Source organism: Camellia sinensis, chromosome 4 (genome assembly GCF_055761805.1).
Source record: "Camellia sinensis isolate YWXY chromosome 4, ASM5576180v1, whole genome shotgun sequence".
NCBI classification, from domain to species: Eukaryota; Viridiplantae; Streptophyta; class Magnoliopsida; order Ericales; family Theaceae; genus Camellia; species Camellia sinensis.
Window position 1 is genome coordinate 172,068,141 of NC_138964.1, and position 19,729 is coordinate 172,087,869.

At 38.4% G+C, this 19,729-nt stretch overlaps 1 protein-coding gene across 6 annotated transcripts in view; it reads left to right on the top strand.

The window, feature by feature from the left end:
* EMB2247 (protein EMBRYO DEFECTIVE 2247) overlaps nucleotides 1–16,442 on the top strand; it is a 55,008-nt gene extending 38,566 nt beyond the window's left edge. For 4 of the 6 annotated variants that reach the window (XR_014327901.1, XR_003646400.2, XR_003646412.2 and 1 more), the window contains 12 exons: nucleotides 1,117–1,227; nucleotides 1,372–1,509; nucleotides 2,274–2,324; nucleotides 2,408–2,520; nucleotides 2,918–3,065; nucleotides 13,040–13,144; nucleotides 13,263–13,364; nucleotides 14,920–14,992; nucleotides 15,153–15,319; nucleotides 15,602–15,739; nucleotides 15,827–15,918; nucleotides 16,108–16,442. Coding sequence is in view for 2 of the 6 variants with exons in the window: in XM_028257276.2 (XP_028113077.2) it covers nucleotides 1,117–1,227; nucleotides 1,372–1,509; nucleotides 2,274–2,324; nucleotides 2,408–2,520; nucleotides 2,918–3,065; nucleotides 13,040–13,144; nucleotides 13,263–13,364; nucleotides 14,920–14,992; nucleotides 15,153–15,319; nucleotides 15,602–15,730 (1,137 nt within the window). In the remaining 4 variants the exon portion in view is untranslated. Of the gene's footprint in view, nucleotides 1–1,116; nucleotides 1,228–1,371; nucleotides 1,510–2,273; nucleotides 2,325–2,407; nucleotides 2,521–2,917; nucleotides 3,066–13,039; nucleotides 13,145–13,262; nucleotides 13,365–14,919; nucleotides 14,993–15,152; nucleotides 15,320–15,601; nucleotides 15,919–16,107 lie in introns of those variants that run through there. The other 2 variants (XM_028257276.2, XM_082866919.1) reach the window with 2 other exon arrangements.
* Nucleotides 16,443–19,729: the final 3,287 nt, after the last annotated feature.

Below are 19,729 nucleotides of genomic sequence, written 5' to 3' on the forward strand. Positions count from 1 at the left end.
AGAAAAAGAAAACAGTTGTCAGTCATACTCACCGATGACCAATTGTGAGTGCATTATATGTTATCTTTCTTCACTGTCTTTTTTTTTTTTTTTTCAACCTTCCTTATGTTGACAATCGTTGTAGCCTTTCAATGAAAAACCTGTTTGATATATATGCTCGTCTTTATGCTTCTAGCAATTTGCATAAATGTGTATTTTCAATTTTGTTGAAAGTAAATTGGATATTATCTGTAAGAAATACATAATGCACCATTATGTATAATGCAATGCACAATTACATCTTGTTCCACTATTATTGGATCATGGAGGTTCTTGTTTGAGTGGAAATTATCATGGCCTGCTTTCTTTTTTTTGCTTTGTTCTTTTAATCTGTGAGGATATGTGAAGTTTTAGCATCAGAAAGGGCTGTGAAGAGGATTGTATGTCTTTCTGTGTGACTTGTTTGGGCTCATCCATTCACAGGTTCAGGTTTTGAATGTTGAATGATGGCTGAGTTGCTTTAACATTTGTCACTCCCTATGTTCCTTTTTGTCTTTATCTTTTCTGCTCTTCTTTCCCATAATAGTATTGCTATTACCTTTTCACTTTGCACATGTCATCTTGTAGCAAAATCTTTGATTAATTTTTAATGAAAAGGCACTGTTGTTTTCCAAACTGATGAAGAACTTGTTAGAATCCCATAGAAGAATAACTTTAAGCTTCTCCATTCCATTCCACAAGCTAATGTTCCATGGAGCCAAGGTGTCCGTGTAGTTTACTATGAATAGTTTAAATGTACTGAAATACTAAATATAGTTTATGCTCTGCTGTAGTAAATAATATGAAGCTTGGATTTTGTTCTGAAATGAACTTAAAAGTCTCCTTATTTATGTTCCTGTATTGATAAAAGAGCACCCATAAAATTAGTTTGGGTACTTGTATACTGAACTCCAATAATATCTAGTATATCACATCAATCGAAGAATATTAGGTACAGGAACAGACTTTTATGGTCTTCTACTTTTAGAACTGCGTTCAACTTTCATTTGATGTTATAACGACCAGATACAGTTGCTTTGCTCCTTGTTCCTTTACACTTGTACATGTTTAAACTAGTTATGTAACAAATTGTCTCAGGGGCAGAAAATGTCTAAAACATTAGGAAATGTCATAGATCCAATTGATACAATCAAGGAGTATGGCACTGATGCTTTGCGATTCACACTTGCTTTAGGAACTTCTGGTCAGGTTTGTCTTGTCTCAAATAATTCCTAAACTTTTGCACCATGGTTATGCATTTTCATCCTCTTAAAAAGAAACTACATGTGTGTGGTTTGCTGTTTGTGCACGTGGCTGGTACATAACTCAACCAAATTATGCCACTTTTTTCAGGATCTAAATTTATCAACTGAGAGATTGACAGCTAATAAGGCATTCACCAACAAATTGTGGAACGCTGGCAAGTTTGTGTTGCAGAATCTTCCAAGTCAAAGTGATATTTCTGCTTGGGAAAGTTTATTGACATATAAGGTCTGTTCATTCTCCCGTGTTAATTGTCAGTGAAATGATCTTTAGGTGGAAATGATGTTAGGTAAGTCACTAAAGGAACATAGAACACCAAAAATTTCAATTGACTATGGCAACCCCATAGCAGATTAAGGACCCCCATATGCACTACAAACTGAAAAGAACAAATGGAACCACTCTTACATAGTTTCAGCATTCGTGTGAAACCCTGTCAATAAACGTTGACATATGAGTCTATACTGTGTTGGACTAGTGTGAACTGAACCCATCCAACTCGAAGTTTTGGCCCTTGTGTTGTGGCCACTGATTCTGTGAAGTTGGTAGTACTGGACAATGGACATGTGCATACCTAGCCCTTGCTTAAGTTGCTTAACATTCCTTATCTTGTGGGGAAAATGAAAAAAAAAAGAAAAAAGAAGAATGGGTTGGGGGGGGGGCAAACCAAACCATGCCTTAAGTCCTATCAAATGGGGTCAGTTAGTAAATACATAAAGATATACTCTTTTTTTTTAGTTGTTAAGTAATGAAGTATTGCATGTCACGAGTTATGAATTTTGTGCCATGTGATTGCTTTGTTGTCCATCTATTTGTAGATAGGTTTTTAATTTAATAGCAAAAGTGACTTGAAATGCATTACAGCAATTTGATAACATTACTTCACCAGGTTGGTATAGGAGTTTCTATTTCCTTCTCTCTTTGTTGCACTAGGTTAGAGAGGGTGGAGCATTGTTCTAAGTTTATACTGATACAGTTAAATCTTTTTTCAGTTTCATCTGGAGGAATCTCTTCTTGGGCTACCTTTACCAGAGTGTTGGGTGGTAAGAGAATACTTGTGATGTATTGTCTGCTGTGCAAACCCATGCTCCTCTATGATTAACTAAACAGTTTGTTCAATATTTAGGTCTCAAAACTTCACATACTCGTTGACACAGTCACCACCAGTTACGAAAAGTACTTCTTTGGAGATGTTGGAAGAGAAATATATGATTTCTTCTGGGCTGATTTTGCTGATTGGTATATTACTTTACTGTTTCGGCAGTTTTCACTGAAAAACAATACATGTAATTGATATTATGCATGTACTCCTGCATTCATAAAACAACAAATGCATAATGGACTTATTTCCAAATAACGGTCATTTGCATATGAGCCAAATCACAAGAGGGTAAAATGAAATTCCCCTCCCCCCCCCCCCCCCCCCTTCCAAAAAAAAAAAAAAGAAAAAAAGAAATTGGAGTTGAGAAAGAACTTAGGATGATGTATATATGGGTTTATAATATTTGGTTGCAGGATGACATCTTTCCTTTTGTCTTGCTGTTCCCCATACAGATGCACTTCACGATCTGTTTCCATTATCTTCTTCTTTTTTCCCTTTTTTAAGCGATGATTAACATTTTCCAATTTTTCTTAGGTATATTGAATCCAGTAAAGCTCGCCTGTACCACTCGGATGGTCAATCAATTGCTTCAATATCACAGGCAGTTCTTTTATATGTTTTTGAAAATATTCTGATAATGCTACATCCATTCATGCCATTTGTAACTGAAGAACTGTGGCAGGTAATTTGTTGATTCTTGCTTCGAATATTGAATATTTAGTAGCGCTTCTTATTTGGTCTACTATTTGGATATTTTTGGGAACTGTTAGTGAAAATTATGTAGGCCTTGATCAACAACAACCAAGCAATAATTTAAACAAACAATTAAATAGAAAATCAGACGACTGTGTAAAGGTTCTAATGTCTTGAAAGTACACGGACTTCTTTGGAACAATTAACAATCGAAAGAAAAGTAACCAAATAAACAAAGACAATTCCAGACGAAATTATCTAAGTTTACAAGAGTCAGAAGTTACAAATTACAGAACAAACTATGCCTAAGTCTAAAAGCTAAGTGTTGCTGTGATATTGATGATGTCCTGTTCATCTCCTCTTTGCCTATTTATAGGCTCCACTGACGGTTTCAATGAACTGCCTAGAGCAGTTTTTGTTCTCCTCGTGCACATTGCCACGATTGCCATGTAAAAAAAGGTGGTGGTTCCTCAACTTTTGTTGGATGTGGTGCCACCCTGTTAAAATCCACCTACTCTCCACCTACTTCACCCACTTAAACCTACTCCACTAAACCTAACCCACTACACCACTACCACCTCACCTACTCCACTAAACCTAACCCACTACACCACTACCACCTCCACTTCACCTACTCCTTACCTACTACACACTCACCCTCTTCTATATATAGGAATCATGAATCATTGTAATATATATCAACATTCATCAATCAATAAATAATACATCAATTCTAATTCTCTATTTCTCTTTATACATTAATTTCAACATGGTATCAGAACAAGGTTGAGAAGCTAGTAATTCTGCTTCACCGGCGGGCGGCAGCCTCGCCTTGGCCGCCCGCCGGACCTCTACACATACCTTCATTCCGCTGCCAGAAAGTCATAGCTGAACTCTTCTCTGCCTCACACATATTTGTTCATCAATGGCGACATCGAGCCACCATCGTCTCCTCCTCCAATTGTCAATTCTCCAACGCCAGGCTTTTCCTCACAGTCAGAGATTTGGAGTTTGTATTTTGGAAGGATACTGAGATCTGCATCTGATCCACCTTTGCATCTGATCCACTTTTCCGGCTATGACGACGACGGCGTCACCGACGACCATGAACCCATCATCAACATCGTCCCCAATCGCAGTTTCCGACGGAGACAGTTTCCTTCTCGACCCTAATTCCCAAATTGGGAGTGCCTCTGGAAGCTTCAATAATGAGGGTTTTCTCAGCCTCGACGGCGGCGGCAACCTCGAGTTTGGGTTCTTTCGGACTGAATTCCGGCAGAGCCCACTGGTTGGGACCGTAGACTACTACGATCGCCATTTGTTTCTGTGCTATAAGAACCCTCAAGTGTGGCCTCCTCGCATCGAGGCCGCTGAGTCCGATCGACTGCCCAGGCTTCTCTCCGCTGCTCTCATAGCTAAGAAGGGTGATATGAAGAAACAGACCCAGACCCAACGAAAACACCATCGCAGCCAAGCTGCATCATCAGCGCGGCGTCGGCGGGGGTGGCTACACCGCCGGCGGCAAAGTGGACCACCGGAAGCCTCCCGTGTTGCTTCGTCTGCATCACCAAATCATACGGAGCAGCGATTTTCTTCGCGAAGGTGAAGACCTCCGCGTCGTCCATGTTGCGAAGCACACGAATATCACCCATGACGGATCGAACGTGACGCACCGCCTCGATGATGTTGCCGGTGCCGGCCTCGCCCTTGGTACGATCATAACAGTCAATATTGTAGTCTGCCTCTGAACTTGATACCACCACTTCATCTCTTCCCATGCCGGTTCCATCTGAGGAAGGGAATAAAATAAAATCAGAGGCACAGGGACTTGACCCTCTTCTCTCTCTCTCCACTTTATCAGTTTTGTCCCCCTCTTTTTCTCATCTATCACACATCCACGTTATTTCACACTTTTCTTTTATTTTAATATACATATATCTCTATATTTTTTATTATAATATATTTTTCTTATTCCTACTTTTATTTTATTTTCTTTTCTTTTTCCATCAATATTTTCTTATTCTACAACTCGTTAGTGAGCATCACCATTTTTTTCATTATCTTGTTATTATTTTTTATATTCCACAAAAAAAAAAAAAAAAAAAAAAAACAACAGCCATCTCGGTTTTCATTCCACAAACTTGTCATTTTTTTCATGATGGAATCAACCTCGATCACACTTTTACACATCAACCACACAAAAAAAAAAAAAAAAAACAAAAATACAAACGAACAACCACATCCACAGGCGGGATTTTTTCTTCTTTATTCTGCAGCCGGTCTCTTCTTCTTGCCTCCGTCTTGGACGGCCCTTGACGATATTGCCTCCGTGCTTCCTAGACCACCAAGCAAGTTGCCTCCTCCCTGCTCCTCCACTACAGCATATGGCGGCCCTCCAAATCGGAACATCACGGTGGCCTTCCGCTTCAGCTCCTTGTTTTCTGCCTTTAGCACACTTATCTCTGCTCGCGCATCCTTATACATGCGCTGGAGCAGAGCCAGTTGGGCGTTTAACTGCTGCTCCTCATTTGTCCTACTCTGAAGCCGGTGCGACAAGTTTGTTACCGCAGTCATGGTTTCCACACATGACTTCAAAGTATACTGATTGGCCTCAATATCAGTTTGCACCGCCATTTTTTGCTCCACCGACCGCATCGGAAAGTTCAACGGAGCAAAACCAAAGGTGTTTGGTTGAGGTTCACTGGCCACCGCACTGGTTATCTCTCTTGTTGACTCGTTCAGGTCTGGAAAGAGCGTAAGCAGACCACGGGACGAGGAGGCCATATTCTGGGTAGCTGAACGGGAAGACGAGGCCATGTTATGGGTTGCTGAGTGTTTCAGAGAAAGGTTGGTTACAGAATGGCAACAGAGTGTTCCAGAATCTCTTTCTCAGAAACGGAAGAGTTTTTTTCAAAGGATTTTCGGCGGTTTCAGACTGGTTTGCACAGCCTCCGCCTCAACCTTGGTTAAATAGCCGAGGCCGACACGCCACTCTGTCGCTCACATGCCTCGCCGCGTCTCCGGCTCACCTTTTGATGGCTCGACGCTTTCTGTCAGGCACGCCTTTTGATGAAGTGGGCGCGCCTTTTGAGGGTGCGACTTTTGAGGGTTCACTATGTATATCCATATATATATATATTTGGGCAGCCTATATACACCATCATACAGTGTATTTTTTAAGGGTCCGACAAGACTCTGTAAACTGTCCCGACATTGATTCCGGTTAGCTCCTTTATGGGTCCGACAAGACTCTGTAAACTGTCCCGACATTAATTTCGGTTAGCTCCTTTATGAGTCCGACAAGACTCTGTAAACTGTCCCGACATTGATTCCGGTTAGTTTCTACAAGGGTCCGACAAGACTCTGTAAACTGTCCCGACATTGATTCCGGTTAGTTTCTATAAGGGTCCAGCAAGACTCTGTAAACTGTCACAACAACTGTCACAACATTGTCTGCTACAACGGTCCGACATGACCCCATAAACTGTCTTCTATATCGGTCTAACACCGCCATCCAGTGTCCTCTACACCGTTATGACACCACCATACAGTGTCCTCTACATGGTTATGACACCCCCATACAGTGTCCTCTACAACGTTATGACACCACCATCCAATGTCTTCACCAATGGTCTGACACGACCATACAGTGTCTCTTATCCTCTTTTATTTTTATGTATTTTCTTGTTTTGTTACTCTCTCCAAACTCAAGTTGGTTAGTTCCTATCCCCCTTGAGTTTGCGGGGGGCTGTTAAAATCCACCTACTCTCCACCTACTTCACCCACTTAAACCTACTCCACTAAACCTAACCCACTACACCACTACCACCTCACCTACTCCACTAAACCTAACCCACTACACCACTACCACCTCCACTTCACCTACTCCTTACCTACTACACACTCACCCTCTTCTATATATAGGAATCATGAATCATTGTAATATATATCAACATTCATCAATCAATAAATAATACATCAATTCTAATTCTCTATTTCTCTTTATACATTAATTTAATTTCAACACACCCTTTGATGCTTTATAAAGTGGGTAATTAACTTGCAAGAAACTTATTTTTGCCATGTATCGTTGCCTCCACTTTCCAAGTCCCACGTTCTTCCAATTGCGCCATGATTTGCCATGACTCATGTTGCTATTTACCTCCTGCCCAAGCTCACGAACACTACTAGTAGTAATAATAATATAAATATGAATATGTGGCCATAACTTTATATTAAAAATAATTTATGGTCTAAATCGACTGGCCACAATCAATGAGATTAGATTTGGCAATGATCAACAGGCCACAATCAATAAAATTAGATTTGGCCACAATCGACAGAAAACAATTTATGGTGCAAATAATCCCCCCCCCCCCCCTCTCTCTAAGAATGAGAAATCTCGAATTCTTAAAGAGTTGTATATAAAATTGATTTGGCCTTGATCTTTTCACCAAACATACATATGTTGTGAGACATGTATAAACTACTTTTCACCAATAACAACTTTATTCTTTGGTCTTATATTATCCAAACAATGTTGGATCTTTAGCCAATTCTCCAAAATTTAGTTTTGGTGTGATTCACAAACCCAAAATGGGTGTTGAATGCCATAATCCATAGTTTTGCATGGCTCAAAATTTCCAAAAAATTCAACATTTTGAACAATGTCAAAAATATTAAATTCATCACGAATTGGTTGTTCATCATTTTTAGCCATAGTTGGCTTGAAATCGAACTTTTTAATCACACTGTTTGCATCACTCTTTGGACTGAGATTTGCAAAAAATGATTGATTTTTCCTTTCACGCACCAATGGGCTAGAAATATTTTTTGACAACCCAGAAAATATTTCTTCCTTGTGAAATTGTCCCCTTGCCATAGAATTTCTATTCTCATGGCCTTCTGTTTTTTCACCCATAACAACTGATGAATCAACTTTTTCATCATTCACAACCTTCAAAGGCGTAGGAAGAATAGCTGAAAAGCCACAAATTTTGGCTTCTGTAAGAATTTTCAATGTTTCCCTCCATTGATAAATTTTGATCTCAAAATGGTCAATATGATCATCAAGTTGACCATTCACTTTATCAAAATGATTTCGTGTTTCTAATCTCGAATAATATGACAATGGCGCTATTGTTTGAAATTTTTGCCGATCAAGATAATCAATTTTTTCTTGTAAATAAAAAATTTCATTCTCACGCCAACACATTTGTTTGTTTCTAACCTCAAATAATATGACAATGGCACTATTGTTTGAATTTTTGCTAATCAAAGATAATTGATTTTTTGTTGTAAATATAAAATTTCATTCTCACACCAACACATTTTATCTTCACAAAACCAAATTATTTCATCTATTTTTTGCGAAACATCATGTGATTGTGTTTTATGAGATGTTTTCATGCCATGTTTCGGGTCTTCTTGTACTTCATCTTGCCTTCGAATTCTTGTCATCATTCGAAATCAGGAAGATGTCCCACCAGGCGTGCCAAAAATTGTTAGTGAAATTATGCTAGGCCTTGATCAACAGTAACCAAGCAATAATTTAAGCAAACAATTAAACAGAGAATCAGACGACTTTGTAAAGGTTATAATGCCTTGAAAGTACAAGGACTTCTTTGGAACAATTTACAATCGAAAGAAAAGTAACAAAATAAACAAAAACAATTCGAGAAGAAATTATCTAAGTTTACAAGAGTCACAAGTTACAAATTACAGAACAAACTACTCCTAAGTTGAAAACTACTCCTAAGTCTAAAAGCTAAGTGTTGTTGTGTTGTTGATGATCCCCTCTCTTGTCAAAATCCTGGCTTTTATCTCTTCTCCCTCTTTTTTTGGCCCATGTTTGCATGATCCTTCCTAGCTTGTAATTGCAACCTTCATAACTGCCATTGTAACTGCCTCCTTGCTTTCCAACCTTCAAACTCTGCCAAATCCTCAACCTTCCTGTTGATCTCACTCTCCACCATGCTACCACGTGTCCTTCATTACCCTGAGAATCACATCGATAGATATCATCCTTTGCAACTAGCCCACTAAACCACAAAAACAGCTGGTAACTGCTTCAAGGTTGCTTCTGCCACTTTATGCACACAATCCCCCTTTTCCATACCATCCGTCCCTCTGAATGATGGAAAACCTTCAGTTTGACTTTACCACGTGTCACCATCTGAGTGATTGTTAAAATTTACCTACACCTTACCTACACCTTCCACCACCTACTACCACACCTACTACATCTACCATCAATTTACCCTCACCTACTCCTCACCTACTACCCAAATCCTCTTCTATATAATAGGAATCCTTGTAATATCAATATCACAACACAACAAGCATACATTAATCAATAATACAATTCTCTATTTCTTTTATACATCTATTTTAACATGGTATCAGAGCAAGGTTAACAACCTAGTCATTCTGCTTCACCGGCGGGCGGCAGTCTCGCCTTGACCGCCCGCCGGACCTCTACACATACCTTGATCACTCTGCATGTGCTTCCTCCCCAGCTGCTGTCCAAACATAAACACAAACACTAGACATCTTGTTTACCTACCTCTATTCCGGTTGGTGTTGATTATTTACAGAGTGAAGTTGTTGGTTTCGGGTGTTTTTCAAGTGCACCATTTTGTTTCGGCCATTGGTTGCGGTCTCTGGCTGTTGTGTTCTTTGTATACCCGTGAAAGTCGTGTCTACTCCGGCCATGAAAGGCTGTGTCTATTCCGGCTATACTGGACTGGCTTCTAACGGGGTCATGTCGGAGGCCTCCGAGTGCATATATCGCGACCACGGGGAAGGAAGTCGCAGCCGCCGAGGGCCTCGAGCATGCTGGACTTGCCGCTGCTCTGGCTGCCGATCACCGCCACCTGAGGCAACTCAATCTTCGGAAGCTCGCTGCCACCGCTGATGGGAGAGTCATATCCTGGAACAGGGAGAGTCATATCCTTTTCTGGGGTGATGAATTCACAGTCCATGATGGTCCCCACAAAAACAAACATTATATATATATAAATAAGCACCAGGCACCCTCCTTCATTTTATTATTCTTCTTAGAACACCATGTGACCCACGATGTTTTTTCCCCACCATGTGACCCACGATTCTTTTCCTTACTCTTGTTCCACACTTTCTCTTATTTTACTATATCTCTCACTTTCCAGCCCACCGTTTTGATTCCCACTTTCCTTTTCTTTTTTTATTGTATTTTTTGTAATCATTTTCAACTCTTATCCCCACTCATCCACACCCCCCTTTCCTTTTCTTTATCTTATTTTATTTTTTCGTCATAAAATAAAAAAAAAAAAAAACAAAAAAAAAAAAAAAAAACCTGCCGACCTCACCCGAAAGCACATGTTTTCCACTGGCAGTGTCCCCCTTTTGCACTCCACTTTCTTTCTTTTATTTTATTTATTTATTTTTTTTTTTTTTTTCATTCAAAAAAAAAAAAAAAAAAAAAACAAACAAACAAACAAACAGAGGAAGAAGACGAACTGCACACCAACTTATTTTATTCATGTCGGGACTCACCCCGATCACCATTTTACACCAAAAAAAAAAAAAAAAAAAAAAAAACAACAACAACAACACAACAAAAACAAAACCAAACCAACACAAATCGGCACAGTGGGATTTTTCTTCTCTACTCTGCCGCCGGTCTCTTCTTCTTGCCTCCGTCTTGGGCGGCCCTTGCCGGTGTTGCCTCCGTGTTTCCCACTCCACTGGGCACGATCACTACTCCCTGCTCCTCCACTGCAGCATATGGCGGCCCTCCAAATCGGAACATCACGGTGGCCTTCCGCTTCAGCTCCTTGTTTTCTGCCTTTAGCACACTTATCTCTGCTCGCGCATCCTTATACATGCGTTGGAGCAGAGCCAGTTGGGCGTTTAGCTGCTGCACCTCATTTGTCCTGCTCTGCAGCCGGTGCGACAAGTTTGTGACCGCAGTCATGGTTTCCACACATGACTTCAGAGTATACTGATTGGCCTCAATATCAGTTTGCACCGCCATTTTTTGCTCCACCGACCGCATCGGAAAGTTCAACGGAGCAAACACAGAAGTGTTTGGTTGGGGTTCACTGGCCACCGCACCAGTTATTTCTCTTGTGGACTCGTTCAGTTCTGGAAAGAGCGTAAGCAGACCACGGGAAGAGGAGGCCATGTTCTGGGTAGCTGGACGGGAAGAAGAGGCCATGTTGCTAAGTGTTTCAGAGATGGGTTGGTTACAGAGTGTTACCAGTGTATCTCTCTCAGCCCACGAAGAGTTTTTCAGAGGTTTCAGACTGGTTTGATTTCCACATGTTCTCTCAGCCTCCGCCTTCATTTATATAGCACATGACGAAGAGGCCGACACGCGCACTGTCGATCACGTGCATCGCCGCGTGTCTGGCGCGCCTTTTGATGGCACGTCTTTTTATGGATTGGGCACGCCTTTTGATGGCACGCCTTTTTATGGATTGGGCACGCCTTTTGATGGCACGCCTTTTGAAAGATTGGGCACACCTTTTGAGGATGCGACTTTTTAAGGGTCCGACAAGACTCTGTAAACTGTCCCGACATTGATTCCGGTTAGCTCCTTTATGGGTCCGACAAGACTCTGTAAACTGTCCCGACATTGATTCCGGTTAGCTCCTTCATGGGTCCGACAAGACTTTGTAAACTGTCCCGACATTGATTCCGGTTAGTTTCTACAAGGGTCCAGCAAGACTCCGTAAACTGTCACAACAACTGTCACAACATTGTCTGCTACAACGGTCCGACATGACCCCATAAACTGTCTTCTACAACGGTCCGACATGACCCCATAAACTGTCTTCTACATCGGTCTGACACCGCCATACAGTGTCCTCTACAACATTATGACACCCCCATACAGTGTCCTCTACAACGTTATGACACCACCATCCAGTGTCTTCACCAATGGTCTGACACGACCATACAGTGTCTCCTATCCTCTTTTTTCTTTATGTATTTTTTTTTCTATTTTGTTCCTCTCTCCAAACTCAAGTTGGTTAGTTCCTATCCTCCTTGAGTTTGCGGGGGGCTGTTAAAATTTACCTACACCTTACCTACACCTACCACCACCTACTACCACACCTACTACATCTACCACCAATTTACCCTCACCTACTCCTCACCTACTACCCAAATCCTCTTCTATATAATAGGAATCCTTGTAATATCAATATCACAACACAACAAGCATACATTAATCAATAATACAATTCTCTATTTCTTTTATACATCTATTTTAACAGTGATCCACCTGTCGACAGGAACTTTACAAAAATGGGTGCAAACAGGAACCTTTGTTGAAAGTTGATTTGTATATACCTCAATAAAATAACACTGGTATGATGCCATTGTACTAGGTCTACTTGTGGTCTGTAGCTTATTATAACAGAATTACTGGGATTTAGATGGATGGGAGTTTGAAATACCAGTGAATAGCTCCCATATCGACATGGTTGCCTTTTGTTACTCCCTAGTCCCTGCTAGAATTCAGAGGCTCATTTGTTGCTTCTTACATAAAGAAATAATTATGTTATATATCACTCAAAAATACGTTGATGGGTTGCAGTAGTGATTTGTTTTACTGCTGCTACTTTTGATGTATTCTATACACTAGCTTAATGCACAAATCTCACTACTGCTTGTTAAAGAATTCATCAGAAAAGGAAAGGAAAGAAGGAAAAAGAAAAAGAGAATTATGGAGCCAAAACCTGTTGTGTGGCCCTTGTTGCACAAGACTTTTTCTTGGGTTTTCCTACTGATTTTTTTTGTGTCACTTTCTGCCGTTGAGAGTTTGGTTGGCTTCTAATGATACTTCTCACTTTCTCAGTGGTGCCCCTTGGAATTTTCATTCCTGATGTAGTTTGTTTTTTCTTTTTCTTCTTTGGAAATAAGTTTTTATTTTTTATTTTTTTGTGATTTCATGAAGGCTTTGATCATCTACAGGCACTTCCAAATAGGAAAGAAGCTCTTGTAGTATCATGTTGGCCACAGACTTCACTTCCGAGGCATGCCAACTCAATAAAAAGATTTGAGAACTTACAAGCTCTGGTGAGTTCAACAAATTTGTTTTTCCTTTTCCCTCAACACCTCCATTGTCACACTGCCCTTGTGGAAACATCTTTCATGAGTTTACTGATCATTGATTATTTCTTTTTGTGACACTCAGACAAGAGCAATTCGCAATGCTCGAGCCGAATATTCTGTTAAGCCAGTTAAGCGTATATCCGCATCTATAGTTGCAAATTCTGAAGTGAGACAGTATATTTCTGTAAGTATCCACTTCTTTTTCTAGTTGTGGTTTATTGGATTAATTAATTGCAGAACAAGAAGTGCATGTTTGACTGTGGCATTAAATTGGGGATAAAGGGTGGGGAGATTAGCCATGCCCTACATGTTTTTTACTCCGTTGTTTGGTGTGCACAGCATAAGAACTCCAGATCAATTTAATATTGTTATGAGAATTAAATGGTGGTAGGTGGGTGGGTATGAGAATTATTTTCCTCCATCCAACAGTCAAAAATAATTATATCTTCTTTTCCATAATTTATTCCATCCTAACCATAGTACAAATAATATACACTCTATCTAATCCTTTATCCCATGGTATAACTTATATCTGTAATATTATCTATAATCACATATCCAAGCATTTATCCAACAATTTCCAGGATATTACTTATCCTCTATAATCTTATCAATAATTTCAGTCATATCCAATCCTTTAAAAATAATCCGGCTACTTAAAACTCTTGTTGGATGAGATTGTTAAGGATGGTTTTTCATTTTTATTTTATTTATATATTTCTTGGAAGATGGGGGAGAAGAGGAGACAGAATGTTTTTGTTTTTATTTTGTTGTATTTATTTATTTATTGGAGGATAAGAGAGGAGAGCAAAGGAAGAGTGTAGTTGATTCTTGTTGTGTGATAAGAGGAGTGTCGAATTAGAGGAGTGAGTCATGTGGGTATTTTCTGAGCATGATGCTTGGTCAAATGTGTAGAGGATGGCTTTTGATGGGTCTTTTTAAGGGTATATGGTCTGGTGGATGATAGGGTGAGGTGAGAATTACAGAAGAAGTTGATGGCCTTTGTATGGAATTCACTTTGGTGGGGTGGGGGAGATTTCAATGTTTTCATGTCCCTTCAGAGAGTTTGGGATGTACTTCTCATAGCAGGGCATGGTGGAGCTTTTAAACTTCATTAATGATCTTGAGTTGATGGACCTCCCGTTGACGTGAACATCAGGGGCCTCTGTCTATGTTGGGGCCTGACAGGTTTTTGGTTTCCCTGGATAAGGAAGAGCATTTTTCTGAGGTCGTGGCTTTTTCTTTACCATGGCCAGTGTTAGACCATTTGCTCCATTTTGAGAAGAGGGACAACTCCCACTCCATTTTGAGATATGTGGTTTTTTATAGAGGGGTTTAAGAAGAGAGAGGGTGGGCAGTGGTGGAGAAGCAAACAAGCAAGATAATTGTTGCACAATTTTTGCTTAGAAATTGAAGGGAGATTTGAAGAGGTTGAATAAGGAAAAATCAAAAGTTGGAGATGTAAAAAGTGAGGGTGATACAAGAAATTTGGCTGCTGGAAATTCTGGTAGTGAATAGCTTATATTTTCTTGTCTGTCTTTGGTGTAAGGATGTAGTACATAATGGGGGTTAGCCCTCTCTATAACTAGCACCCTGATGCAAGTAGTTACATTTGTACGACTGCCTAGAGAAATCTGATAGCTTTGCACTTGGTAATCTGGCGCCATTTAAAGAAACATTCCTGTGCCTGCTATGCATCTCTCTGTCTAGATCTCAATCATGTAATTTGCTTGATGCAGAAAGAAAAGGAAGTTTTAGCTCTTCTCTCCAGGCTAGATTTGCAAAATGTCCATTTTACAGATACTCCACCAGGTAAGTTTACCTAAAAATTACGTATCTATTGGCAAAACTCTGGTGAACTATGTTGTGTGTGTTCTCCTCCATGCTTATTTTTCATTCATTAATTGATTTATTTCTATGAGATGTCGAACTATTGCCATGTGATGCATGTAACATCCCAACAATGCTTCAGATGATGCAAATCAATCTGTCCATCTGGTTGCTGATGAGGGTCTAGAGGCATATCTTCCTCTTGCTGATATGGTAGATGTCTCAGCCGAAGTCCAGCGCCTTACCAAGCGCCTTTCAAAGATGCAAGCAGAGTATGATGGACTTGTTGCTCGCCTGAGTTCTCCTGAAGTATGAAATCTAAATAAATTTATTCTCATAGAATCCTCCTTTCATTGATGCATCCAAAAGTGCAAGAGAATTATGGAACTGAAACGTAAATCGTTTTTCCAACTTATATGCTGTTGTGCATAAGATAAACACTGCCGTAACCTTTTCCTTATTTGTATGTTGTCAGTTCATTAGCAAAAGGACTGGCTGACTATTAAATGATTGGTTTCTTTCCCTTTCTTGTTTGCAGTACCTACTTCCCCAATCTTGGCCTCTCACAATCTCTTTTTTTGCTGTTCACAGTTTGTAGAGAAAGCTCCAGAGGAAATTGTACGTGGTGTTCAAGAAAAAGAGGTAGAAGCAAAAGAGAAATTAACTCTTACTGAAAACCGTTTAGCTTTCCTCAAGTCGACAGTTTTGGTCTCAAAATAGGTTTTACAGGTTTCTATCTATCCCTTTTTCCTGATACCCACGTTTTCCATTAAATCACCTGTCCACAATCTCATGAGCATTTGCCTTTTGGCTCAGTTATGCAACTTTTTCTCTTATACATTGTTGTGGTGGTCGGTCAAAAAATCCATTTGGAGGGCAGTTGCTGCCACACGTTTGGCGCAATACAGGTAACTGCATTAGCTCAAAGCTTCTTTGCCTGTCTTGTTTGCTTCAATTCAAGGTTAATATTTTGGGTAGACCCTGTGCAGTTTATTTGGAGAATTGAGCTGTACATTTTGTTCTAATTAAAGTTTAAATAAAAAAAGCCTCCAGCCTTTAGAATTGTGAGTTACATACTTTAAAAGCTGTTGCCACAGGTTGCGGAGTGATGCTCTCTCCTTTATGTCGTGATTCAATGGAGCCAAGATACACTTTTAGCAATATAGCCAATGATTCTGCAGCAATCCTAATTTGAATTTTGTACAATTTTTTGTTGTGTGTCATTGTTGAGCTAAAAACCCAAAGATTAGGCACCAGGTTAAGGCGTTATGTAAAGATAGGGGAAAAGAGGTTTGTCATGGCAGACAACAATATGTTATTGATGAACTGTTGTTGTGTTTGGGAACCATGTCATTTAGGAGGGTTCACTCGTTCATGGTAAAGTTGTAAGCTGATTGATTATCTTTCTTATTCAAGTAAATCTTTTGAAACACACAATGGAATGTCAATACCTATTCAATGATCAACCATGCACATCGTTCACCAAGTTTGGTCCTAAATAATATATAAAAATAAAGGAACTGTGACTTCTAACATTGTAAAGTTCTGAGTTGAGTTTTGAGTTTTTATTTATTTTTTTTTTATGTTTCATATGGTAAAAAAAATGTTTGTAGTTAATAGAAAAATGAATTGCCTTTTGCATAGAATGTTTTTTCGGACGACGTCCTACCCAAATGTTTACGGATACCCAATCCAAATACGCCACATCAATTGCTTTGTGAATTTATGTAAAACTTTTACATCTTCCTGCATACAGGTTTCATATCTGATCAGCTCCATTCCCGTCCGTCTCACTTCTTACATACCATGGCTTCTTCTATCCCAATCCGTTGTCTCCAGCTCAAAACCACTGATCACCACGACCTCCATCACTGGCCACCGCGACCTCCACCCTCCCTCCCACCTCCCAACAGACACAAACCTCCATAGCCACTCTAGTTCTCTTCTTCGTTTTCGTCATCATCCCTCTCCAACATCACTTCTACAAAATCCCCATCCTTTTTTTCTTTTAGGTACATAAAATGAATGTGCTTATAGACTACGCATTTGTCAGGGAGTATTGTCCCTTAATACTTACAAACTTCTGTCGAAACCAACACTACATTTACGTCAGGGTTGAAGTTAAGGTTTTAGCGTACTTTGAACATTAAGAAGTAGGTTTAGTCCTAACAATCCATTATGGGAGAGACTTGAATTCAAGCGTCGAGCGCGGTGGATAAGCTTCTTATCACTGAACTAACAGGGTCAAAATCCCACCAACATCAAGACCATTATGGCACAAAACTCACTGGCCAATGCCAAGGGAAGGTATTTATGGGTTGTTTTGTTATGTGCTTTGTTTTTTAGCTTCAATTAACCATTGATTTTTGTTGGAAAGAATGGCAGGGAGTTGCAGAGGCAATGAGAGGGCGGCAGTTGTTAGCTCTCATAACTTCAATTTTACAAATTTATTTTTAATAAAATTGATATTTGTAAATTTATTTTTTTGAGATATTTTAAACAAGATCAATATTGAATATGAAATTTTTATATATAAAAAAAAAAAATGAATAGATTCATTTTTCAGTCAATCAAAATAGCAGAACAACATTTTTGCGGAAGTAATCTTTTGAAACTGCCTTTAGCAATTTCAGACGTATAAATTTCATTGATGTGTATAATGTGACATTTTCACTTTTTTATGATTTTTTTTAACCAAAAGTTGGCTGCCAAACGGGGCTAATGTGGTGATAATGTCAAAATAATTAAAATCTCAATGTACTTTTTACATATTTTAAAACAATATTTTGCGTTTTTATATATAGATTTTCATACCTTTTTGTTTTTTTACAAAGATATTTAAGGTTAATGGAGACATTGCATTTTAAAAAAAATTACCAAACATTAACCTTTCTTGAGTTTGAAAAAAATACATTGAATCCTAAAAGTTTGGTATTGCATTGAGTTTCCTTGAACTGTTTTTTGTTCAAGTATTTGAGAGGGAGTTTGTGGAGGAAAAGAGAGAATGAAGAAAAAAGTAAATAAATTTTAAAAAATTTTGTTCTTTGAGCAAGGATCCTCTAGAGTGATTTTTCTCTAAAGTTTCCTAAAGTGCTATAGTGTATGGTTGAGATTAGAGGATCCTTGGTGTAATTTATTTATAAATAAAAACAAACAAACTCAAAGAGGAGGCAGATCCCTGCACGACTCCCCCAAGCCGAATGGACTTGGGATTGAATTTGATAAGATCCCATGCTGCTAATATGTAAATTTGTAATGGTGTGTAACTGCCTAACAAAATTGTTAACTACCTCTAAAATCTACCCAACAAAAGAAGCAATGAAATATTCCATATCCTATCTCCCAACTAAAAATGCAAAAAGCAAAAATTTTGAAAAGTGCTCTGTTTCCTTTCTGTCCAAAATTTGAACTGTAAGGTGTTGTTTGGGCTTGCGAAATTTATCATGGGTATCATCTTGATAATTTAAATTGTTTATTTTTATATAATTGTTAGAAAAATTCTGTTAAAATCTTGATTGACTGAGATCTAATAACAATTTTAATCAAATAGTTGAACAAAAAATCAAACGACTATGTAAAGGTTCTATTGTCTTGAAAGTATAAGGATTTTTTTACAGCAATTAACAATCGAAAGAGTAAAGTAAATACAGAAAAAAATTCTATTGAAATCTTCCAAATTTACAAGATTATAAACTATTAAATTACAATGATAAAGCTACTCCTAATTTAAAATAAACTATTCCTACAAATTAAGGTAAACTACATCTGAAGTTAGAAAGAAATTTCTGAAGTATTTGATTATTTTTGTCGATACCTTTTGATCATCTCTTCTTTGCCTATTTATAAGCTTCACCCATGATTTCCTTCAACAACTGCTCTAGACAATTTCTTCCTGTAAAGCCACGTTGCCACATTTTCACAACTTCCTTAAACCACTTGATACCTTCCTCGCCTCCTGCACAAAGCATAACAACAATAACAATATAATAATAATAATAATATTAGTAATATTAATAATAATATCGCCATAATAAATCTTTAAAGATAGTATATGGTCGCAATTGATAGATTATAATCCACAGTTACAATCAATAAAGTTGAATTTGATTATAATTGACAGGCTACCATCAGTAAAAATATATATATATATATTTATTAATATAAAAATTAGATTAATTCAATAATGGTAATCTATACAATTTACTATATGTCTCATAAAAAATGACTAAAAGTGTATTTTTCCAAACCAGCCATTCATATTTTATTTATTTATTTATTTATTTATTGTGACGAATGCGATAAATTAAACATGTTGTGATTATCAATTTTTTATTTTTTTTTTATTTTTATGATTGATATACATAAAATGACCTTACAAAATGAATCATTCAAATTATAAAAATAAGACTCATAATAGGCCCCACAAACTCATACAACACCCTCTAGACTAGGGAACCTGAGAGGGTGTTGTGCCTCTAAGGAATAGCACCATATTATGAGCCTGTGGGGGCATTTTTCAAATTTATTTTGATAATGTGAACCGTTCATATTGTAATTGTAAAGTTCATCAATTAGACCATCCATAGAAAAAAATCAAGTCAATTAGATATCTGTATGAGCATTCGCATCAATCTCAATAAATTTTGAGTCAAATTATAACTTAAAATTCACTTTTGTTATTTTAGCTAGTCACTTTTTTAGTACTCGCTGCATCAAACT